At 44.4% G+C, this 24,915-nt stretch overlaps 1 protein-coding gene across 1 annotated transcript in view; it reads left to right on the plus strand.

Annotated features, from left to right (window-relative positions):
- aspm (assembly factor for spindle microtubules) overlaps positions 1 to 24,146 on the plus strand; it is a gene marked incomplete at its 5' end in the record, with an annotated part of 30,212 nt that extends 6,066 nt beyond the window's left edge. The window contains 22 exons of the mRNA XM_083647197.1: positions 10 to 102; positions 296 to 442; positions 1,163 to 1,402; positions 1,969 to 2,036; positions 2,117 to 2,258; positions 2,833 to 2,963; positions 3,682 to 3,857; positions 3,985 to 4,130; positions 5,340 to 5,425; positions 5,528 to 5,740; positions 6,209 to 6,407; positions 6,614 to 6,759; positions 9,629 to 9,757; positions 10,644 to 10,838; positions 11,450 to 17,902; positions 18,124 to 18,273; positions 18,371 to 18,508; positions 20,059 to 20,251; positions 21,428 to 21,582; positions 23,165 to 23,341; positions 23,500 to 23,621; positions 23,729 to 24,146. Of these exons, the coding sequence (XP_083503323.1) occupies positions 10 to 102; positions 296 to 442; positions 1,163 to 1,402; positions 1,969 to 2,036; positions 2,117 to 2,258; positions 2,833 to 2,963; positions 3,682 to 3,857; positions 3,985 to 4,130; positions 5,340 to 5,425; positions 5,528 to 5,740; positions 6,209 to 6,407; positions 6,614 to 6,759; positions 9,629 to 9,757; positions 10,644 to 10,838; positions 11,450 to 17,902; positions 18,124 to 18,273; positions 18,371 to 18,508; positions 20,059 to 20,251; positions 21,428 to 21,582; positions 23,165 to 23,341; positions 23,500 to 23,621; positions 23,729 to 23,831 (9,602 nt within the window). The 3' untranslated portion in view covers positions 23,832 to 24,146. The remainder of the gene's footprint in view (positions 1 to 9; positions 103 to 295; positions 443 to 1,162; positions 1,403 to 1,968; positions 2,037 to 2,116; positions 2,259 to 2,832; positions 2,964 to 3,681; positions 3,858 to 3,984; positions 4,131 to 5,339; positions 5,426 to 5,527; positions 5,741 to 6,208; positions 6,408 to 6,613; positions 6,760 to 9,628; positions 9,758 to 10,643; positions 10,839 to 11,449; positions 17,903 to 18,123; positions 18,274 to 18,370; positions 18,509 to 20,058; positions 20,252 to 21,427; positions 21,583 to 23,164; positions 23,342 to 23,499; positions 23,622 to 23,728) is intronic.
- Between the last annotated feature and the right edge of the window lie 769 nt (positions 24,147 to 24,915).

Raw genomic sequence — 24,915 nt, forward strand, 5'->3', positions numbered from 1 at the left:
GTCCTCTAGGTGCTCAGTCTCTGAAATCATATGGTGCAACACCCATGAGGACGGCAAAAGTTGTTGCAGTGGCACAATCAAAGCTGGCTTTCATCAAGCCTGGTGCGCCACCCATGAAGACGGCAAAAGTTGTTGCAGTGGCACAGTCAAAGCTGACTTTCCTCAAGTCTTCTCAAACCGGTAATTGACGTAGAATGTTGCTCTATTCTGGTGTGTCATCGAGTCATTTATTTTTCGGTGCATCAACACGACATTTTTTTGTTTTCTGTAACTGGACTCAAATTTCTTCCTGCAGCCATACCAAGACATCCGATGCCATTTGCTGCAACCAACATGTTTTATGATGAGAGGTGGATTGAGAAGCAGGAGAGGGGATTCACATGGTGGATCAACTATGTCCTCACCCCAGATGACTTTAAAGTCAACACCGAAGTCACCAAAGGTAGCATCTGTTCAGCAGCCGCCGTTTCATCCAGCCAACTAATCTTCTTAAACTCATGTCATGTGTCGCAATTATGGTGCCAGAAATCCTGGATAAAAAAATAATAAAAATCATATAATCATATATGCTCATGGCCCCCTTCACACTCAGCAGACAGCTCTACTTGCCCGATGCATTCTACTGCTTGTAGTACACTGAATGTATGCAAGTACCTCATACAACCCCACATAAAAAAATCCAAACTATCCCTTTAATAGCTATGGAAAGATATTGCACAACAGTATAAAAGTGGCTTTGGACATTATGAAAAATTGTCGCCATTATCTTTCCGCACGGTCTATTTAAATGTAATATGCACTGTTGCTGTATAAGCGGCTGTCATAATAGCATGGACATTAGTTGATGCATCTTTTGGATTGTGTTCAGACAGCAATATGAATATGACAAACATTAGCTTACACCAACAAACTTTTGAACCAACCAGTTTGCTGAGTTACTCTTTTTACAGCCCGAGTCTAAACAATCTACAATGTCAAACACTTGTCTCTGAGGCAAGCTATCCTTATTAAAATAAAGGGGATGACTATTATTATGATATATAATAATATATTATATTATTATTATTTTATGTATTTAAGCTCTAATAATGTGTACAGGAACCTTCATATCATAAGTTTCTCACAGCTCAAACCTCCTTTGCCTGCTTTCTTGCTCATGTAGTGAACGCCGTGTCCCTTGCCATGGGCAGCGACGATAACTTCAGCGTGCCCAAAGCTCCCACCAAAGAGGAGATGTCCTTCAGCACCTACACAGCCCGACGGAAGCTACACCGCCTCCGTCGCTCTGCCTGCCAGCTGTTCACCTCCGAGGCCATGGTGCAGGCCATCCAGAAGCTGGAGCTGGAGGTGGAGGCCAGGAGGCTGCTGGTCCGAAAAGACCGCCATCTTTGGAAGGACATAGGTAAAAATCCTAGCTTATCAAACAAGTTGATGAAGAGGCAGTGCGTCCTTTGCCGCAGTGGCAATTCTAACTGGAGTTCCGAGGGACAGCATTTGAAAATTTGCCATCTGGCTAACAATGACACATTTACAGCAGGCTGGGAATTTCGTCATTTTAGGGGCAAGGCCATCTGGCCTTCGGCGTCACAATTTCTTTTAGGGCAGAAGGCCACATGCCAGGGCAGTGAGGGCACAAAGGCCATTGCTCTATTGACATCATGAAGAGCGATTTTTCTAAAATGTGTATTAAAATGAGCCAATTACACCTCCTTTGCATAGAGCAGATTACATTAAACGAGACCACTGATGCTTTTAAAGCAACTGACAGTAGCAGGCTGGTAGCAGGGCACTGCCAAGGTGGCCTTACAGATCTCAGGGCATCACAGCCAGAGGGAGGGGCAACTGAGGCCATGGCCTCCATGTAATTCCCACCCTGATTTACAGTAATGTTCATTAATGTGCATTGTCCCTCAAATAAATAAATAAATACATTTGAAAGGTAACTGTTTTTTCTCTCTTGTTTCATAGGTGAACGCCAAAAAGTCCTCAACTGGCTTCTCTCATATAATCCCCTGTGGTTGCGGATCGGACTCGAGGTAGGTTTTGGTCTTTTCAAATGGATTATTATCTTCTTGGTCGTTCACACGATGCTCATCAAACCCTGCTCATCCCTCAGACGATCTTCGGCGAGTTGATCCCGCTGGAGAGCAACGGTGACGCCTTGGGTCTGGCCATGTTCATCCTCCAGAGACTGCTGTGGAACCCAGACATTGCTGTGCAGTTCAGACACGCCAGAGTGCCTAACCTTTACAAAGACGGTAAAATGAAAGCACCCATCATTGTACTGTTTAATCTGAAGTGGAGATGGTCGTGTTAATTTCCTTCAAAGAAAAGAAAAACAAGCTTGGGGTTATGCGGTACACATAATAGTCAAACTAATTTTAACCATGCAAACGAACTCAGGAATAGTTATGGCAGTCTTTTATTGGAAGATTAGAGAAGTGTTAGGGTTAAGGTTAACTTTGGGATGTTGCTTAGCTATCCGAGTTGGCTGACGTAGCCACAGGCTACTTTCTCTTCTCTTTTCATGGGAATGATATTGAAACTGGAAGTGTAGTAGATCATTATTCCCAAATATAACTGGTCTCTGGTCAAAGCTTATATATAGCTTGAGTTGATATTAAGTCTTCATCCGAATGCATTCTTTATCTTTTTTTTTTACTGTCATAAAACATATACCATATGTTTTTTCTTTTACATTAATTTAACGCTTTAGAAATGTTCTCAGCTGAAAGCCAACTACTATGCCAATGCATCACGAAAAAATTCAGACGATTTTGCAGAGCTCCAGGTGGGAATCCTGCCGACGCTAATGTACCCTTTCTTGATCAGGCCACGAGGAGGCGCTGTCTCGCTTCACTCTGAAGAAGCTGCTCCTGCTGGTGTGCTTCCTGGACAAGGCCAAAGAGTCCCGGCTGATTGAGCACGACCCCTGTCTGTTTTGCATGGACGCAGAGTTCAAGGTAGACCAAGACTTGTTTCTTTCCATTATTCTTTTTATTTCTTATCTTATTTTATTTTTTTAGTATGTATCTTTATTAGTTTGCAGTTTGCAGAGGGACAAACACTTCCATTGATGAGCATGATAACAATATAGTATATATATGCCCTCTGTTCCCACTTGCCCACACCAGATAGACACATACACAAACACATACCCATACACACACCCACCCAGGCAGCCACACACACCTACACAGTACACACAGATCAAGAGGACAATAAAAGCAAAACAAATAAACAAACACAGAGCACCTAGACAGAAGGTTACTGTACAATTAAGTATACCAGCGGTATCCAGAGATAGTAAAGCAATAATGGCTTTTTACATGTTAAGACCTAGAGAGAAATGCACCTGGATGTGTCAGTCTGTGGAGACCTCTCTGAAGGGCCTGGGTCCCATCCTCTTCAATATAGTCCAGAAAGGGGTTCCAGTCTTGAAAAAAAGTCTTTTTTTGGCTTATCCTTATATCCTCCTAAATAATGAGTCAATCAGAAACTTGGATAATGACATATTATTATACACATTAGATTAGATTATTCGATACTGATCTGTAAAACTGCCAGGGTTCTATTGTTTTGGACACAGCACATTTTTCTGATGTTACATTTCTGTGTTTCTCCCATTAGTAGTTTTTGTGTTTCACTAATCGCTAGCATGCTGTATGCTTCTTCTTACAGACCAGTAAAGACCTGCTCCTGGCCTTCTCCAGGGACTTCCTGAGCGGAGAGGGGATCCTGCCCCGACACCTCGGCTACCTGGGATTGCCCGTCTCCCACGCTCAGACGCCCCTGGATGAGTTCAAATTTGCTGTGAAGAACTTGGCGGTGGACTTGAAATGCGGAATTCGTCTAGTGTGAGTGAGATGTAATGTAATGCGACTCCTGATTGATTAACGTTTCTGGTTTGTTTGGAATAAATAGAACTGAAGGTTCTAGGTAGAAGGTGTGGGAACCCTGATTTCAGCGTTGCTTTATTTCCAGCCGTGTGATGGAGCTCTTCATCCAGGACTGGAGCTTGTGCCGGAAGCTGCGTATGCCCGCCATCAGCCGGCTACAGAAGGTCCACAATGTCGACATCGCTCTGCACGTGCTCAAAACCAAAGGGGTCGACCTCAAGGATGAACACGGTAAACATTGTGACTTTTCTCCTGAACAAACGACAAAGCACTGGCGAATTTCTGCACTCAAAATTAGATCTGATGCTTTTCAGTGAACATGTGTGATTCTCCTTTCACAGAGCACTCACATATTGGTTGGATTTTCATGGTGGGTCATGTATTTTCTAGCAGTGTGGCACATCGCTTCAGCATGAACATCTGCTATTTCAGCGTGCACATTTCTTTAATTTGATCACACACAGCTGTTGTTTCCCACACAAGATGACAACATTGAATGAGGAGTTGGTTCACCCTGCAAAACACTATGCAGGAAGTGTGTGTATGTGAGAGTATATGACTGTGTGCCTGTGCACTTATATATAATCCGGCATGTGTCAGAGGGGCAACGAGTTCAGAATCTAATGGCTTGTACACACAACCCGACAGTCATCAGTCGCTGTTCCTTTCACACTATACAACTATCTCTGTCTTGTAAGCAGGAGTCTTTGGCTCGTTGTGGTTTTCACACTATATGACTGAGCTGCGACAGGGGATCACACATTACAAGATATTTCACCAGGAGAATCCCCGACGAGTCCGCAAGCACAGTCTCACACTGGCTCGCACAACATCTATGAGTCATTCTCCAAAATTGGTTCAATGTCAGAGTTAAGCTTACTGCAATATCAAATATGTCGGGTTTCAATAAATAATAGAACTTGGCTATTTGTAGCGTGCAGCTGCAGACAGCAGACATCACCTCGGCCATGTCTGCCTCACTATGCTCTTCTCTCCCGACAGGACCACATATTTAGCAGGCTAGATATCTGGAGGACCTCTGTGACTCATCGGCGAGTACTCTGGGAGCTCCCCGCTCACGTCTGTAGACGGTTCAAACTTTCCAAGCGAGCGCCGATTTGTGAGCGCCGAGCCAACGTGATTTGCCTCTGGTCAGGGGGGTTCGTCGCCGAGCTCCAAAAACAGCTTGCCGAGGGCTCGTAGCGCCTAGTCTGAACTAGGCATAAGGGGTGCCACCACTGCTAAAATAAGTTAATAAAGCCAACGCTATAATTTTCCTGGTTTTATGTTTCTGAATTTATCAGAAAAGGGGTTAAGAGCTGTTTTAGTGCCAAAATGTGACGGACATGAAGTCAAAAAACGACGACGACAAAAAAGCACACAACTCTCTGCCACCCAACAAGGTTGAAAGATATTTAAGCGATGTGGCTTCTGTCCCAGGCTCAGTCATTGATTCCAGAGATATCGTGGACGGACACAGGGAGAAGACATTGAGCCTCCTGTGGAAAATCATCTTCGCCTTCCAGGTGTGTGTCAGATTCTGCACGAGCGTTACTTTTTCCCCAACCAAATTCATATCAATTCAACTTGCAAGGTGTATAATGTATTTCTTTGTATCTCTTGATTAGGTGGAGGTGATTTTGGACGAGGAACAGCTCAGGGAGGAGATAGGCATCCTGAAGAGAAGCTTGAGGAGCAAGCGGAGGCTGGCATCACTGAGGGCTGATCGGGGCCTTCAGCAGGGCCCCGTCAAGGCCAGGGTGCCATTCCACCACAGCAGCACCAAGATCACGCTGCTGATGGAGTGGGTCAATGCCGTCTGTGACTTCTATAACCTGAGGGTGAGTTTAAAAAAACAAACTAAAATTATCCCTCTTTGTACATTCATCTCATAAAAGCAATAAAATGTTTTTTGGAGTTGAATCCATAGTAATGTAGTTCATGTTTGCTTATTGTCTTGTTAGACTGGAAGCATTGGTATGCCTACGAAGTCTTTTCATGTATTATTTAAAACCATTTTGGAGCTTTTGTTGTCCCTCTTAGGTGAAAAATTAAGCCTTCACCCTGAAAATCTGCGTTCTCTTTCTTTTCCTTTAAAACACTGAGTTGGTTTCCAATAAGACTTCAATACTTTTGTTTGAAATAACTTTTTGCCTGCCTGCCTGTGCAGTTCAGTTATTTCACTGCTCTAGGCTTTATCTCCTTCTTATTCAGTCTGTTGTTACTACCACTCGTTTGGCATGAACACATTATAACCACCTTCAACAGTGAAATTATAATCCGCATCCCCCTGTTGTCTGTCTGCACAGGCGGAGAACTTCACAGTGTCCTTCTCGGACGGGCGCGTCCTCTGCCAGCTGATCCACCACTACCACCCCAGTCACCTGCCAGAGCACGCCGTCAGGCACTGCACCACCCAGACCGTGGAGTGCTCCTCCCACAGGGGCCGGCTGGAGCTCAACTGCTCAACCAGCGACTCCGACGACTCTTTCGACTCCTCTCTGACACGTGGTACGTTTTCAGATATGCGCTGTGTCTTCTTCCATACATTTTCAAAAACATTCAAGTGGACGTTCCTACGTCAGGGTTCTCATAGGTCATGGGCTTCCCAACCCCCCCCCCCCCCCCCCCCTTCAGGTGTTTCTCTCCACAGCTGTTCACCCCTTTAGAAGAAAACGTTCTTATGTTTGTGCTTAATTGTTTTTGGCGCGCAGGTCCAGAATCTCCCACCCAATTTCAAGAGCTCCTGGAAAATGAGAAGAACAACTTCAGGCTGGTCAACACTGCCGTGGCTTTCCTGGGCGGAGTCCCTGCCATGATCAACCCAGCAGACATGTCCAACACTATCCCCAATGAGAAGGTGAGACCAGAAGCAAGCACCTCGCAAACTACAAACATCTAGTAGAATCTATCTTGGGATTCAGCATTGAGTGGTTGACAGTAGTACGGTGGATGGCTTGGTTTTTCAACATTAAGAGACTGTTGTTCCTGTTCACAAACATGTAAACATTAAATTGTAAACACGGTCAGCCGGCTAGAGTCAGACGCTCAAACTCAGGCTCTATAGGGTTCCATTGCCGTTGCCACCCTGTGACGCAATTTGTTTACCAAAATGCTGCTCGTCTGATCCCTCGTATAGGAACTGGCTTAGAGCATCACAGGTGTAGGCATAACTATGACGGTTTATAGATGCTCTTTCCAACTTTGAATGTAATACCTATAAACACACAGCAACAAAGAAATGCAATATATTTTATAACAAATAATCATGTTCCGCCTAGCAATACTTCTTCAGTGATGACACACACTAAAGAGGCTTAACTGTAGGAGAGGAACCCTTTTTTTACAGAGATCTTCTCCCTGAACACGCTGTACCTAAAGTAGTGGAAAGAGTTTATCGACATTCATGAAGTACAATTAGCTTGATGTAGTTAGATAATATGCTATCTTGACTGGATGATGTATGTTTTTCAAGAGGCTTCAGGCCAGTTTATAATACAGCTATTTATGATGGTCGCTGCCTAAAAGGAAAAAAAGCTTTATTGCAGTGAAAATGTCACCATACCAGCACTACTTGCAAGCTACATTACATTACGTAATTTAGCAGACGCTCTTATTCGAAGTGACTTAAAATGGCACATTTTGTCAACAGTAGTGAAATCACCTGTGCAATACAGTCTGTCATGTATGATTTTTCTTAAAAGGAATAGTGGCTTTTAAGAAGGAATAAATAGCATTAGTTGGATTTTTTTTAATAAGAAGGATGTTAGTTCAAGAAGTGCCCAGGAGGTCTAGCCTGAAAAGGTGTGTTTTAGTCTCTGCTGAAAGATGGGCAGTGATTCGGCGGTCCTGACAGAGCTAGCCCAGGTGAAGAAACCTATCTTTAAAGACCCCCTAAAGTCATGTTGATGTTTTAAGATGTATACTTGTACTTTCAATAATAATGTTTGTCTGGTGGTTTGGTTCCCCCCCACAAAAAAGTTAAATTATTTGGTTAATTTCCTTAAAATGACTTCACCTCCTTCTGCCTCATTCAAAATTCTAAAGCAACCAATCAGGGTTATCTAGAACATAACTAACCAATCACAGCATACAAACAAGGACTTTAACTGCTGAATACTGGACAGGGATTGGCTCCAGTATTCGTGATCTCATGAATCTTGCTCGTTGAAAACGACCTTTTGAGCACAGAGAAACTTTCCACTTTCAGCAGACGTTGTGGAAACAACCTTCTAGTGTCAAACTCTGCACAGACATCATTCTGCACAGAGAAGCTCGAACACCCAACCGAAGGAACAAGAAGAAAAATAAATGTTTTACTTTAGAGGGTCTTTAAAACCCTTGTACCCCGCTAGTCCATCTGATGGACTTTTCCTGCATTCGCGTATGGGCCGTTTCGGCATTTTTTGAGTACCGGTATATGGTCTTAAACTAAGGCTAGGTATTTTTTTTGGGGTATTTGACAAAAATCAATGATAGTTATAATTTTTATACGATCCTAAGACCTATTTTCAAAAATACTCCTCAATTTACTACTGGTCCATCTGATGGACCCATTGACTTCCATTGAAACCACTCTATTGGTACTCCCAGCAAATTTTCACAAAATTAATTTATTTCATTTATTTCAGCGGGCATCCTGGACCAAATACCTTGAACTTTGACCTTAATATCTAACCTTGGAGTTGGTAGAAATTTTGGGGGAGTTACATGGTCTCAAAGTCCATTGCATAGTTGTCCCATTGATTTCAATGTTAATTTTGCACAAAAAGAACATTTTTTTTTGACTTCCAGCAAATTTTTCAAAAAATCATTATTTCCTTGATGTTACACATCTCACCTTGACTCAAGCGGTTAAAATTGTAGTTTCTAATGTGTTTGCCTATTTCCCCATATTCCCACAGTTTTGGCATAGCAATCAATTCCATACAGTTTACATGAAATGTAAAAAAAAACTGATTCCTATGCCAAAAATAGGAAAATATTAGAAAACTGAATTTGACAGTCCACACTACTGATTTGAAGCCTTTAGACCAGGATAGATGCTGGACTAAAGCTCGTTTGTGTTTTTTGGGGAAAATGGCTGGAAGTCCAAAACATGCGCTTTTTGGATTTTTGGCTCAAAATATGAAAAAATACTATTTTTACAAAAAATCACAAAAAATACAAAAACCCACTGATGATGTCACAATGTCTGTGACATCATCAGTAATGTCATCAGTGACATATTATTGACAAAAAATAATCTCATGACATCACTGATGATGTCATAGGCTAGTGATGTCATAGCTATTGTGACATCATGCCTGCGAATCTTTGATACTAGGCATCTTGCAGTGGTGACTTTTGTAAAACACCCCAACCTGCCCATAATATCAGACCCAAAGCCAGTTTGTCTTTATGGAAATGGAAATGTACTTTTTTTTTTTTTACTGTACTTACTGTACACTGGCATTTGAGGGGTTAAAATTCGCATAGGTATGAAATGTTGGTATGAGGTATTAGGGAAGAAGTTACCAATGAATTATAAACAGTCAAAAATTTTAAATTTCAAATTAATATTTATAAATTAGTACAGTATTCCTGTTAAGGTCCATCAGATGGACCAATAGTAAATTGAGGATTCCGCGGCATTGGGGTACAAGGGTTAAGATGTTTTAGGCGAGAAAAGTCTGGACAGGACCCAACAACTACAGCCGTGCATTGAACTGCTTCCTGTTTACTTCCAGGTGGTGATGTCCTACCTGTCCTTCCTCTGTGCACGTCTCCTGGACTTGCGCAACGAAACCAGAGCAGCGCGGGTCATACAGGGCGCCTGGAGGAACTACAGGCTGAAGAAAGATCTGCAACTGTATCAGGTTGGTTCTATCATTGGTAAAGCATCAAAATGATGATGATGCCGCCGCTGATTATTATTATTATCATTATTATTACTAGGCATCTTGCGCGCTACACGTGCTCGATTCCTGCGCGGGCTCGCTTCGCCCACCCTGTAGCTTGCCGAGCTGGCCCTGCAGCTCGCATACGCAGCTCAGCCGCTGCACGGCCTCGCCCGCAGCTTGGCTGCTGCATGGCCTCGCCTGCTCTATTGGTGCGCACACGTGTGTTGCTCACAAAATGTTATTGTCCTAAAGTTTACATGTGCGCGGGTGTCAATGCCGCAGATTATTATTACTTTTTTGTTTTTGGCTTACTTGTTTTTTGCTCAATGGAAATCAAGGAGCAAAGGTCAGTCCAGGTCAGTCATGGGTGCACGGAAGCAGCCGGCTGCCCGGTTTCTCCGGATCCCACTTGGGTAGCGCCAGAACACGCTCGATTTGGCGGCGGAAAACGCCAGGATTGGCCAAATGCCAACTCCAGTCCCCAGAACTGTGAAATCAAATCATCGTTATGGCCTCTCAACCCTCTTTCATCTCAGGCAATATCTGTTTTCAGTCTGATACGTCACCGAGCCTCTCTGAGACCCGGTTCATGTGCTCTTTAAGACTTCCTCCTGTTGTCTTCATGCACCGTCTTTACCCGTCAGTCTCCCATTAAAGGCGATAATACAAATAAGCTGTATTGTGCTATACTTTATTGGTGTTTTATGTGTGTGATATTGTCTTCATGTATGTGTGGGAGTACCAGTCTTATGTTCAATGTAGTTCTTTCTTTGAATTGAAAAGTCACCCAGGCACAGAAGAAAATGTTCCTTTGGCAAAAGCCACTTGATCTTGTTCTCTGATTGTCCTTGCTTGTACACAGGAAAGAAACGTGGCTGCAGTGAAGATCCAGGCCGCTGTGAAGAGTTTCCTCCAGAGGCGCAGGGAGAAGAGGCACAATCACGCGGCCGTTGTCCTGCAGTCAGTCTGGAGGGGTTATGCAGTCCGCAATGCACTGAGGCTAAAGAGAGAGGCTCAACTCCGGGTTCTGCGACATGACGCAGCAACTGTTATCCAGGTAAGTCTAGTGGAGTTATTTCTTAAACAAGGCAGAAAGAGAATGATGGGTAGACAAGACTTTAATGAACAGACAGCCAAATAAACCATTTGGGCATTTCGAGAAGTCTCCCACACTCACTCACCCAGAATGGAAAGCAATTCATATAAAAAAATGTATGTAATAATAACAAATGTTAGAAAGTAGAGACAAAAAGTAAACAATTTCCCTTTTCCCTTCTTTCAATTTATTAGATATTATTTTTTTCCTCCAGACAATGATCTCTATTATAAAGCCCCTTCTTATTATTAAAGCCCCCCCTTCCACCCGCTCTACTTTCCATCGGCCAGAAAAAAACTGAAACAAGGATCCCTCATGTCTAGAAGGCTCAAACCGGCAAATATCCTGCCCTGACTAACTGGCCATGGTCCAGACTTCATGTTTAGAAGTGGCTTAACAGAGCTAGACCAAAAACACATAGTTCATAGTCTGGATCACAGCTGTAATTTAACATTTTATTTATCTGCCTTGTTACCACATACCATAATGACATTCGCTGGGCAATGAAACAGACTTCTGTAATTGTCCTGCTCTTTGATTGCACAGCTGTTTCTCTTCTTCCGTCCATGTAGGCTCAGTGGAGGATGTATTCGGCCACGAGGGCTTATCACCGCCTCAGATACCATGCCATTGTTGTCCAAGCACAGTGGCGAATGAGGAGGGCAGCCTGCGCCTACAGACGAATCCACTGGGCCGTGACCGTCATCCAGAGTGTCTTCAGAGGGCGTGCCATCAGAAAACAAGTGGCGAAGATGAGACATGCCTCAGTCATGATCCAACGCTGGTTCAGGGCCTCCTTGCAAAGAGACACGGAGAGGCAAAGGTTTGTCAGGATGAGATGTGCTGCTGTAACCATACAGGCGGCGCATCGTGGACATGTGGCTCGGGAGTTACTGAAACAACAGCGCAAGGCAGCAACAGTGATCCAGGCAGCTTTCAGGAAGTTTGCTGCCAAAAGGCGCTACCTGATGTTGAAAAAAGCCACAGCCTTCATCCAGCAAAAGTATAGAGCCATGACTTTGGCCCGAAAGACAAGGAATGAATACAAGGCTCTCAGGTGCGCTGCGCTCACTGTACAAGCTATCTGGAGAGGTAGAGCTGACAGGAAGAGGATAGAGAAGCTACAGCAATGCGCCACGCTCATACAGGCCCACTACCGTCGGCACAAAGAGCAAGCAAACTATAGGTCAAGAAAGGCAGCAGCTATGGTGATCCAGTGTCGCTTCAGAGCTCAGATGGCTGCGACGGTGATGAGGACAGAATACCTCCAGATGAAGGCAGCTGCTGTCACGCTCCAAGCTGCCTTCCGAGGCATGAGAGTTAGGAAAGAGCTGAAGACAAAGCAGCAGGCAGCTACTGTCATTCAGTCTGCACTTAGGATGGTCCTATGTAGAAAACAATATGTACTCCTTCAAAGTGCAGCAATTATCATCCAGAGCCGGTACAGGGCTCTGCTGGAGGGCAAGGCGCAGCAACGCGAATACAAACGGCTACGACAGGGCGCCATCAGGATACAAGCTGCCTACCGGGGATTCCGAGTCAGAGAGGACCTAAAGAAGAGGCGTCACGCTGCCACAGTAATCCAAGCTCAGTTCAGAAGGCACAAAGTGCGTACGGCTTATCTCGCCACCAAGTGTGCTGCCATCATCATGCAGGAGCGCTACAGGGCCAAAAGGCGAAGGGATCAAGAGATGCAGAGGTACAGGACCATGAAGTCTGCTGCTGTAGTCATCCAGGCGGCATATCGTGGTCATAGAGCCAGGCTGGAGGTTACGGAGATGCACAGAGCCGCTACGGTTATTCAGAGAAGATTTCTGGCTATCCAGGACCGAAAACGCTTCCTGGCCCCCAAGGCTGCAGCTGTGCTCCGTCAGCAGAGGGACAGAGCGGTGACCCTTGCGAGAAAAGAACGTCTGGACTACCTCTTAAAGCGCAGGGCAGCCATTTCTCTGCAGGCGGCCTACAGAGGATTGGCGGTCAGAAAGCAATTGCGTCTTGAGCGTACGGCCGCCGTACGCATTCAGTCCCATGTCCGAAAGCACCTGCAGAGGGCGCACTACAAGAGGCTCCGCTGGGCTGCCAACACATTGCAAGCACGTTACAGGGCCAACAAAAAGATGAGAGAGGCGATGCGAGCTCTGCAAGCCAAGAGAGATGCTGCGGTTGTCTTGCAGGCTGCCTTCCGTGGATTAAAATCACGACAGAGCATCAGACGAATGCACCAAGCTGCCAGTGTCATCCAGAGAGCTTACAGAGCTCACTGTGAGCGCAAGAACTATCTCACCTTGAAATCCTCTGTCCTGACTGTTCAGCGAAGGTATCGAGCCACTGTCGCAGCCACACAGCAAAGGCAACAATACCAGAAAATGCGCAGCGCTGCCATCTTCCTCCAGGCAGCATACAGAGGCCAGCAGGCCAGAAAGGAGATTGCTCGTCGGCATCAAGCTGCCACTGTTATTCAGGCCATCTTCAGAAAGCACAGAGAGGAAGTCAAATTCCGGGCCATGCGACTGGCTGCAGGTATCATCCAGAGATACTACAGGGCTCGCGTCCTTCAGAGACGAGAAAGAGACTGGTTCCTGAAAATGAAACATTCTGCCATTGTTCTTCAGGCAGCTTTCAGAGGTCACTCTGTCCGAAACAACATTGCCAAGATGCACAAAGCAGCTACTGTCATTCAGGCCATCTTCAGAAAGCACAGAGAGGAAGTCAAATTCCGGGCCATGCGTCTCTCTGCCATTATCATCCAGAGATACTACAGGGCTGTTGTCCTTCAGAGACGAGAAAGAAACTGTTTCCTCAAAATGAAACATTCTGCCATTGTTCTTCAGGCAGCTTTCAGAGGTCACTCTGTCCGAAACTACATTGTCAAGATGCACAGAGCAGCTACTGTCATTCAGGCCAACTTCAAGAGGCATCAACAGCAGTCAGCCTTCAGGAGACAACGCTGGGCAGGCTGTGTCTTACAGCAGAGGTTTAGAGCTCAGAGACAGAGAAGCTTCGAGATGGAAAAATACCAACAGGTCAGAAAATCTGTCGTCACACTGCAGGCTGCATACCGTGGTATGAAATCACGACACAGCATCAGACGAATGCGCCAAGCTGCCTGTGTCATCCAGAGAGCTTACAGAGCTCACTGTGAGCGCAAGAACTATCTCACCTTGAAATCCTCTGTCCTGACTGTTCAGCGGCGCTATCGAGCGACTGCAGCAGCTAAGCAGCAAGTGCAACAATATCAGAAAATGCGCACAGCTGCCATCTTCCTCCAGGCAGCATACAGAGGCCAGCAGGCCAGAAAGGAGATTGCTCGTCGGCACCAAGCTGCCACTGTTATTCAGGCCATCTTCAGAAAGCACAGAGAGGAAGTCAAATTCCGGGCCATGCGACTGGCTGCAGGTATCATCCAGAGATACTACAGAGCTGTTGTCCTTCAGAGACAAGAAAGAGATAGGTTCCTGAAAATGAAACATTCTGCCATTGTTCTTCAGGCAGCTTTCAGAGGTCATTCTGTACGAAACAACATTGTCAAGATGCACAGAGCAGCTACTGTCATTCAGGCCAACTTCAAGAGGCATAAACAGCAGTCAGCCTTCAGGAGACAACGCTGGGCAGCCTGTGTCTTACAGCAGAGGTTTAGAGCTCAGAGACAGAGAAGCTTTGAGATGGAAAAATACCAACAGACCAGAAAATCTGTCGTCGCACTGCAGGCTGCATACCGTGGTATGAAATCACGACAGAGCATCAGACGAATGCACCAAGCTGCCAGTGTCATCCAGAGAGCTTACAGAGCCCACTGTGAACACAAGAACTATCTCACCTTGAAATCCTCTATCCTGACTGTTCAGCGAAGGTATCGTGCCACTGTCGCAGCCACACAGCAAAGGCAACAATACCAGAAAATGCGCAGTGCTGCCATCGTCCTCCAGGCAGCATACAGAGGCCAGCAGGTCAGAAAGGAGATTGCTCGTCGGCATCAAGCTGCCACTGTTATTCAGGCCATCTTCAGAAAGCACAGAGAGGAAGTCAAATTCCGGGCCATGCGACTGGCTGCAGGTATCATCCAGAGATACTACAGGGCTGTTGTCCTTCAGAGACGAGAAAGAGACCGGTTCCTGAAAAAGAAACATTCTGCCATTGTTCTTCAGGCAGCTTTCAGAGGTCACTCTGTCCGAAAGAACATTGCCAAGATGCACAGAGCAGCTACTGTCATTCAGGCCAACTTCAAGAGGCATCAACAGCAGTCAGCCTTCAGGAGACAACGCTGGGCAGCCTGTGTCTTACAGCAGAGGTTTAGAGCTCAGAGACAGAGAAGCTTTGAGATGGAAAAATACCAACAGGTCAGAAAATCTGTCGTCGCACTGCAGGCTGCATACCGTGGTATGAAATCACGACAGAACATCAGACGAATGCACCAAGCTGCCAGTGTCATCCAGAGCGCTTACAGAGCCCACTGTGAACACAAGAGCTATCTCACCTTGAAATCCTCTGTCCTGACTGTTCAGCGGCGCTATCGAGCGACTGCAGCAGCTAAGCAGCAAGTGCAACACTATCAGAAAATGCGCAGTGCTGCCATCTTCCTCCAGGCAGCATACAGAGGCCAGCAGGTCAGAAAGGAGATTGCTCGTCAGCATCAAGCTGCCACTGTTATTCAGGCCATCTTCAGAAAGCACAGAGAGGAAGTCAAATTCCGGGCCATGCGACTGGCTGCAGGTATCATCCAGAGATACTACAGAGCTGTTGTCCTTCAGAGACAAGAAAGAGATAGGTTCCTGAAAATGAAACATTCTGCCATTGTTCTTCAGGCAGCTTTCAGAGGTCACTCTGTACGAAACAACATTGCCAAGATGCACAGAGCAGCTACTGTCATTCAGGCCAACTTCAAGAGGCATAAACAGCAGTCAGCCTTCAGGAGACAACGCTGGGCAGCCTGTGTCTTACAGCAGAGGTTTAGAGCTCAGAGACAGAGAAGCTTCGAGATGGAAAAATACCAACAGGTCAGAAAATCTGTCGTCACACTGCAGGCTGCATACCGTGGTATGAAATCACGACAGAGCATCAGACAAATGCACCAAGCTGCCAGTGTCATCCAGAGAGCTTACAGAGCCCACTGTGAGCACAAGAACTATCTCACTTTGAAATCCTCTGTCCTGACTGTTCAGCGAAGGTATCGTGCCACTGTGGCAGCCACACAGCAAAGGCAACAATACCAGAAAATGCGCAGTGCTGCCATCTTCCTCCAGGCAGCATACAGAGGCCAGCAGGCCAGAAAGGAGATTGCTCGTCGGCATCAAGCTGCCACTGTTATTCAGGCCATCTTCAGAAAGCACAGAGAGGAAGTCAAATTCCGGGCCATGCGTCTCTCTGCCATTATCATCCAGAGATACTACAGAGCTGTTGTCCTTCAGAGACGAGAAAGAGACTGTTTCCTCAAAATGAAACATTCTGCCATTGTTCTTCAGGCAGCTTTCAGAGGTCACTCTGTCCGAAACTACATTGCCAAGATGCACAGAGCAGCTACTGTCATTCAGGCCAACTTCAAGAGGCATAAACAGCAGAGAGCTTTCAGGAGACAACGCTGGGCAGCCTGTGTCTTACAGCAGAGGTTTAGAGCTCAGAGACAGAGAAGCTTCGAGATGGAAAAATACCAACAGACCAGAAAATCTGTCATCACACTGCAGGCTGCATACCGTGGTATGAAATCACGACAGAACATCAGACGAATGCACCAAGCTGCCAGTGTCATCCAGAGCGCTTACAGAGCCCACTGTGAACACAAGAGCTATCTCACCTTGAAATCCTCTGTCCTGACTGTTCAGCGGCGCTATCGAGCGACTGCAGCAGCTAAGCAGCAAGTGCAACACTATCAGAAAATGCGCAGGGCTGCCATCTTCCTCCAGGCAGCATACAGAGGCCAGCAGGCCAGAAAGGAGATTGCTCGTCGGCATCAAGCTGCCACTGTTATTCAGGCCATCTTCAGAAAGCACAGAGAGGAAGTCAAATTCCAGACCATGCGTGTGTCTGCAGGTATCATCCAGAGATACTACAGGGCTGTTGTCCTTCAGAGACGAGAAAGAGATAGGTTCCTGAAAATGAAACATTCTGCCATTGTTCTTCAGGCAGCTATCAGAGGTCATTCTGTACGAAAGAACATTGCCAAGATGCACAGAGCAGCTACTGTCATTCAGACCAACTTCAAGAGGCATCAACAGCAGTCAACCTTCAGGAGACAACGCTGGGCAGCCTGTGTCTTACAGCAGAGGTTTAGAGCTCAGAGACAGAGAAGCTTCGAGATGGAAAAATACCAACAGACCAGAAAATCTGTCGTCACACTGCAGGCTGCATACCGTGGTATGAAATCACGACAGAGCATCAGACGAATGCATCTAGCTGCCAGTGTCATCCAGAGAGCTTACAGAGCCCACTGTGAACACAAGAGCTATCTCACCTTGAAATCCTCTGTCCTGACTGTTCAGCGAAGGTATCGTGCCACTGTCGCAGCCACACGGCAAAGGCAACAATACCAGAAAATGCGCAGCGCTGCCATCGTCCTCCAGGCAGCATACAGAGGCCAGCAGGCCAGAAAGGACATTGATCGTCGGCATCAAGCTGCCACTGTTATTCAGGCCATCTTCAGAAAGCACAGAGAGGAAGTCAAATTCCAGACCATGCGTGTGTCTGCAGGTATCATCCAGAGATACTACAGGGCTGTTGTCCTTCAGAGACGAGAAAGAGACTGTTTCCTCAAAATGAAACAATCCACCATCGTCCTTCAGGCTGCGTTTAGAGGCCTCCAAACCAGGAGAGACATTAGCCGGCAAAATCAGAGTGCTACTTTGATCCAGTCATGGTGGCGCTGTTCAGTCCAGAGACGTGCCTTCCAGAAGCAGAGAGAGACAACTGTGATGCTACAGCGGAGAGTCCGGGCACTGCAGCTTGGCAAGGAGGAGAGGAACAACTACACCCGAATGAGACGAGCTGCCATCACTCTTCAGGCACACTGCCGAGGCTGGATTGCAAGACGACAGGTAACAACTTGTAATAAAGGCGGTAGTTTGCTGGTAGGCTTTTTTTTTTTTTCGGGTAGCGAACAGTTCACCTGATTATATCGGATCAGTTTATTATTCTATTTCAAATCCACACCTTAACCGAAATTCATTGATCTTGAAATGACCTTTTCCTTGTCCTGAGTGAATGTTTGTACTTTGTGATCAGAAGTGTTTGATCTAATAATGCCATGATCTTCCAGGTCCTAGAGGCAGCCAATGTAGAGAGGAGGCTGCGTTTCAGTGCAGCGATTTTCCATCATCTCAGTGCCATGAGGATCCAGCGAGCTCTCAGAGCCCACTGGACTCTGCAGTACGCCAAGAGACAGATCCATTCTGTCATCACCATACAGGTACAAGGGCAAACGACTTTCAAGAGCATTTTCCAAAAGGGATTGGCACACCAGTTCTACAAATGATTCCCTTGTTTCCTCTTACCTTCATGGTTAGCGATGGGTGCGAGGGATGCAGCAGAGGAAGCGATACCTGGAGGAGAGGAGGAAGGTGGTGACAGCCCAGAGAGCAGTCAGGAGCTTCCTGGTCCTCAGGCGCCAGAAGAGGGTCCAACGGGGAATTGTCAAGGCTCAGGTATGACCTGTCAATGGGGGGGTTAAGTCTGGGTGTGCTGTGGTTTTTAAACTTTTCGTGCCTGAGGCACACAAGACAAAATCTCAAGGCACACCTATATATCGGTGCAAAATAGCCTCTATAACACGTCACTCTTATCACTATAATTTTAATTTACTAATGCCAAATACAATTTCACAAATCTATATTACTTACTATTAACAAAATAATTCAGGAACTAATTTGAAATTTTCAAGCAACAACACACCTACTTTTTGGATAGTTTTAGGCTATATTTGCAATAATGTATGGTTGTCACAAAATCCCAAGGCACACCTGGGCTTGTCTCAAGGCACACCATTTGGGAACCACTGTACCCCCACCCTTTCTCCACACATCGTTTGACACTACCAGCTATATCAAGAGAAGATATTCATATTTTTGACTAAGAAATACGCAGTGAAGTGATTGCTTACAAGCACTTGCTCATGTTCTGGTGCTTAGCAGTCTGTGTGTTTATGCATCTTGGCAGAAAAGTGAGTCAGAAAATGGATCACCATTCCTAAATCAGTGACCGAATATGTGTCTCCTCCCTCAAGTTAAAATGTCAGATGTAGCATTCTTTCATCATGGCTACTGCATCTATGTAGGGGAAACAATGCATTTAGACAGGGAGTTGAGGGGACACTACCAGACAGCCTCTCTTAGGACATCTTCAGAAAACACATTTTCATTTAGAGCACCATGATCTTGAAATATTGTTTAGGGCCATTAATATGCTAATAGTATGATGCTATCATACTATTACGTATTTATATTACCAAAGCACTGGTTGTAATCTATTATAGTGAATTGTTCTTCATTCATGCCAGTTCCAAAATCAAATTGACGTACTATAAGCGACATTTTCTGACGACTGCAGCAAATTCGTAAATAACGTATAGCAAAGCCACTTCACTACAGTGGCCTTCTAAAATGCTTGCAAAGCATTGTGGATAAAGTAATAGCTAAGCTAAACGTACCTGCGGAGAAGTGCCACTTAATTACCATTCTCACTTGCGATCTTTCTCCCGATGAAGGTTACATGTCCCAGAACAACAAATGAAGAGGTAGCTAGCAAATTTACTTACGCACTTAATCCTTTCTGTCGTTATGGGCCAAGCTAGTAAAAACACAAACAAACAAAAAACAATGCTACTGAAGCTTCCTTCGGACAACAAGGTCTAGAAAAGAGGTGAAAACAGCAACACAGCTGCCTCACGTGTGTGGATATTGGTTTATTTTATTATGTCTCAGTGAAATCACTGCCTAGATAATATTAATCCAGGATTGTCTTTAAGGTATTTTATTGCCTATTGCAGGTTTAGGTATGTATTTCAGTCCCAGCATATGCCCCCTCCTCTGTGGACAGGAAATGGTAAACAAAACAGCCAAAGCCTTATTGGAATCCTATGCACCTCTGATCAGTGAATGAGTTCACCAACCAGATGTGCTCACCTTTTTAATAGTTTGTGTCTTTATTTTAATTTCCCTCTTCTTTCTCTCCATTCCCCCTCCTCGTCTCTCTCCAGGCTCTGTGGAGAGGACACCGCTCCCGCCGACTGAATGACAATCCCAGGATGGTGAATGTGAGGCACCGCTTGCGTAAAGTCTCCTCCGAAGTCCGAGAGGAGGACAAGCTCTGCAATAAGACATCATCTGCCCTGGAGTACCTCCTTCAGTATAAGCACTTCGCCCCCCTTCTGGAGGCCCTCAAAAACCTGGGTAAGGCATCGCTGGTACAGTGTGTGTGTATATATATATATATATATATATATATATATATATATATATATATATATATATATATATATATATATATATATATATACGATAGATAGATAGATAGATAGATAGATATAGATACAGGAAGTGTGGCAAGAAAAATGCACCATTTGCATGTTTGCTTTGGTGATTGTTGTAATAGCGGACGGAAGACCTTGTGTTTTCACAAGACTGGAGGGATTGCAGGATATGGGAAAAGTATTAGAAGTTGATGAATCAATTTAGGGAAAATTAAGGCCCTTTAAAAAGTCTTAATTGCGATTTGAGAGGTATTAAAATGTGTAGCTATTTTGCTGATGGTGTTAAATGAGCATGTGGTATTGTCCCCTATCGATCGCAGACCCCTGAATTGAAGCGAGATTGTATTGTGGCAGACTTTGTGATGTCAGCAAATATCATATCATTACAAAGAATCTATAGAGAGGCAAAGTGGAACGTCACTTCCTGCTTCAGCACTGTACCAGAGATTTTCATCCGCCATTTATTTTCTCATAGATGTTTCATAAAATGCTTATAAAAATAGTTCTACTTGTTCAAACCAAACGGTTCAGATATATTTAGAAACAGGAGAGACCACATAACATTTCACTCTGACCAAAATGTAAAAAGATGCGGGTTTAAAGAAAATGTTTTTTCGATGTTGTTTTGTTAAGTTTTGGTCCGAGTGACATGTTCTATGGTCTCTCCCGATTCTAAATATAGCTGAACCGTTTGGTTTGACGAAGTAAAACTATTTTTTATAAGCATTTTACGAAATGTCTATGGGAAGATAAATGGCAGATAAAAATCTCTGGTACAGTGCTGAAGCAGGAAGTAGGCGGTCACTTTGCCTCTATATAATATTGTAGAGTGATGATCTATATAATATTGTAGAGTGATGATTTATAACCCGATCGCTGATATAACTAAAGTGGCGTTGAGGTCTTGGAAAAAGTCTTTAAAAAGGTCTCAAAAGGTATTGAATTTAACTTCAGGATCCCTGCGTATACCCTGTATGCGAATGTAGGTGATGTGATCCCAGAATCCAACTCATCTAACCCCAAATCCAAGTGAGTGCGCCCTCTACTGTATGTGTTGTTATTATTATACACTGTGTTTGTGTGTGTGCCTGCACAGAAACCGCCACCAGGCTGTCCCCAGAGTGCTGTGAGCGGCTGGTAGAGAGCGGAGCCACCCTGGTCATCTTCACCCTCGTCCGCTCCTGCAACAGGAGCGTCCCCTGCATGGAGGTCATCACCTACTCCATCCAGATCCTCCTCAACCTGTCTAAGGTACCTTCACCTGTTCACTGTGCAGGGTTTGAAAATGAACATCTTGCAAGAGGCTATTCCTTATCAATATTAAGGCTACAACAGTGGTTCTTAAACTGGGGTCCACGTACCGCTAGAGCAGTGTTTCTCAAACAGCGGTGGTCCGCGGGCGCCCCCTAGTGGTCCACGAGTAGATTTATCTTTTTTCCGTTTTTTTATACCTCCCACTATCCAATCAGAGAAATGTTTACATTTTCTGCAAAATGGAAGGTCAGATCACAATGCCTGTTAAGGACTATATGTATTTTTTCACCCCGAATCCAATGCCGCCACCCCTGAGTCTCTATGCATTACGATTGCGGAGATACATTCACTCACATGCAGGGCTACAGGAGAGAGACAGAGTAGGCCTACAGCGCGGGTTGGGAGTTCCAAGTTACTGACCAAACACTCTATTTCAGTGATTGCTGTCAGAATATAGAGCCATTTAACACTTACATTTTTTTTATATCGGTTATCTTGTTTTCATAATTGTGGGAACTGGGAAGCCAAAAATGTGATTAATTGTACAGCCTTAATTGTACAGCCTTAATGCTATTTGTCATTTAATTAGCCTGTAATTTACAGTTGAAGTAGTAGGCCTATTGTTTTTGGGGATGTTTTGAGAGTTAGGTGGTCCCAGAGTTTTTTTTAATTGGTTAAGTGGCCCTTGGTCTGAAAAAGTTTGAGAAACACTGCCCTAGAGGTAAGTGGAGGTACTACAGGGGGTACTTGAGAGAAAAAGGAAAATGGACAAATGTAAGAATAAATCATGAAAAGAAAAGAAATGTTCAGTAAATCTGCTCATCAGACCAATCATGTAAAATATATTGATCTCCATATTTCATCTAATATTGGCCCGACCCTTTATTTATGTCAACTAATTTATGCCTGTTGCTAATATCAGACTAATTCCCTCTGCTAAGTATATTTACTCATATTTTAGTACGAAGCCTCCTTGCTTTCTGATCTGATTCTGTTGGGGTTCATTGGCCTTTTTTTGTTACTACAATGCATCACCGCTAATGATGGTAATCGACAGAGAAGTGCGGAGGTACGCCCCCCCCCCCCCCCCCATCATTTTTGTAAACTAATGTAGTAATAGCCTAATAGTAGTCTCAATTGAGAGAACAACTGCTCAGTAGAGGCCAGCACTGGTTTCTCTTGGATTTAAAACCTAATCTTAATTAAAGCCTCAGATACAAGAGCAAAGTTCATATTATGCTTATTGCCAAGGGGTTCAGCGGAGGGAGGATGTGTAGAGAAGGTCACAGCACTTCTTCTACAGATGTTTCACTTCCTTACACACTTCCTCTTCTGCTAATATAAACTAACTAAAGTCGCAATTTCAGTGCTGCTAAGCCCAGATGCACACTGACGGCTGAAGTCCTCTTATCTCTGTTTAGTGTGTGTGGAGAAATTTGAGTTTTTGCCTTTACATTTCTACTGTCAACTGGAGCAGACCCCCCCCCCCCCCCCCCCCCCCAAAAAAAAGAAAGAAAATGACTCAAATTTTTTATTGGTCTTAACCCTGTGTTTATTCTCTTTCCTTTCTTCTTTCCAGTACCATAAGACCGTCGCCACAGTGTTTGCGGTGGAGAACTCTGTGGAGACGCTGCTGGACCTGCTGCAGAGGTACCGGGAGAAGGCCGGGGATAAGATGCCGGAAAAAGGGGGCAGCATCTTCACAAAGGCCTGCTTCCTTCTGGCTCTGCTGCTACAGGACCAGCACCGGGCTCTGGTCTGTACCTGCCATACGTACACCCCTAGATTATGATCACCAACTTCAACCTAATTGAAAGAAATCGTTATGTAGAACCAAATAAATAAATAATTTGGGGACAGACGAGTACTTTTTGTAAATGTAATAATAATAAATGTCTCTCTGGGTGTTTTCAGGAGGTGAGGAAGCTTCCCAAGGTCCTGGACAGGATCCAGAGGATTTACAGCCTCACTTCCCGCAAACACGGGAGCTTCCGGCTTGTTCCGGCAACGCCTCGCAAATCCCGACCTGTGCCGAAGTAAGTTTGTGTTTGGTTTGTATGTGTGGCTGTGCGAGATACAGATTCATATTGAATATTTTTGCAGTGGTAAATGACATGTCCGTGTTATGTTTTTTGTTTTTCAGATTTGCGCCAGACTGGGTTCTGAGAAATGACAAACTCCAAGACATTGTAGACCCCCTCAGAGCCATTGAAATGGTAGCGGCTACATTGTCAATTCAATTATAAACTTAAGAAATTGTTCTTTCTTTTTTTGTGGCCTGCCTGCTGGTACTCAGCAGCAGTGTTAATAGAAAGGTATGACCTTGTTTTGCAGGTATTTTTTATTTGAGTGAAATAAAAAAAGGTTTGTTTTCCGTGTGCAAGACTGGAACATAGCTGCCACTCCTGTTTTTTTAGTTTGTTATTCTTTGATGGGTAAGATGTTTGGGAAGTGGGCACTTGTACATTGTGCACATTGTATCCTTGATTTGATTGTTTTATTTGATTTGTATCTTTTTTCTGAAAATGTTTTATGTACTGTTTTTTTATTCAATCTTGTGTTGATATTAAAATTTAATTGTTCCTTAAATATTGGCCAGTTTAGTGTCTTTAGAATGTGTTGAGCAATATCTTTACATGTGACTATTAACTGATTCAGTGAGGTTACATAATGACTAGTCAAGTCAAGTTTATTTGTATAGCACATTTCATACACAGAGGCAATCCAAAGTGCTTCACATAAAATGGTTGACAGGAAAATAAAAGAATAAAAGAAGAGAATAAAATGGACATTTAAAAGCATCACAACAAGTTACATAATGTTTGCAAAGTTACACTGCACCTACTCTGAGGATGGAAAAGTTTGTGGAATTTCACTAAAAACTATGGAGACTAGGGGTGCTCCAAAAAATCGATTCTGAAAGGATCGCGATTCTTAATGCCACGATTCATGGATCGATTCCAAACTCCCAAGAATCGATTCTTAAAATTGTAAAAAAAACAGTGCACCTGAACGCAACATGCAAGATACCAGCTGAATAAGTGTCCAAATGTTCATGTCATTTGTGTACTGTACTGCCACGGTGCCACCACCTCTTGCACTTAAGAACTCTGGTTAATGTATTCCCCCCAAAATCTATAAATCCTTCTCAAAGTCTACAGATCCCCCCAGCCTATAAATCCATCTTATCTGAAGAACATAAGGGGGGAATTCCCCCCTAGTTTGCTAAATGAATGTAGGCCCTGACTGTAATACAGAAGTTGAATTTGAAGTTCAGCATTAATACATTTGTCATTTTTTGTCTTATATTTATTTACCTTTGTGTGTTAT

The sequence above is a fragment of the Poromitra crassiceps genome (genome assembly GCF_964638095.1).
Source record: "Poromitra crassiceps genome assembly, chromosome: 12".
Classification (NCBI taxonomy): domain Eukaryota; kingdom Metazoa; phylum Chordata; class Actinopteri; order Beryciformes; family Melamphaidae; genus Poromitra; species Poromitra crassiceps.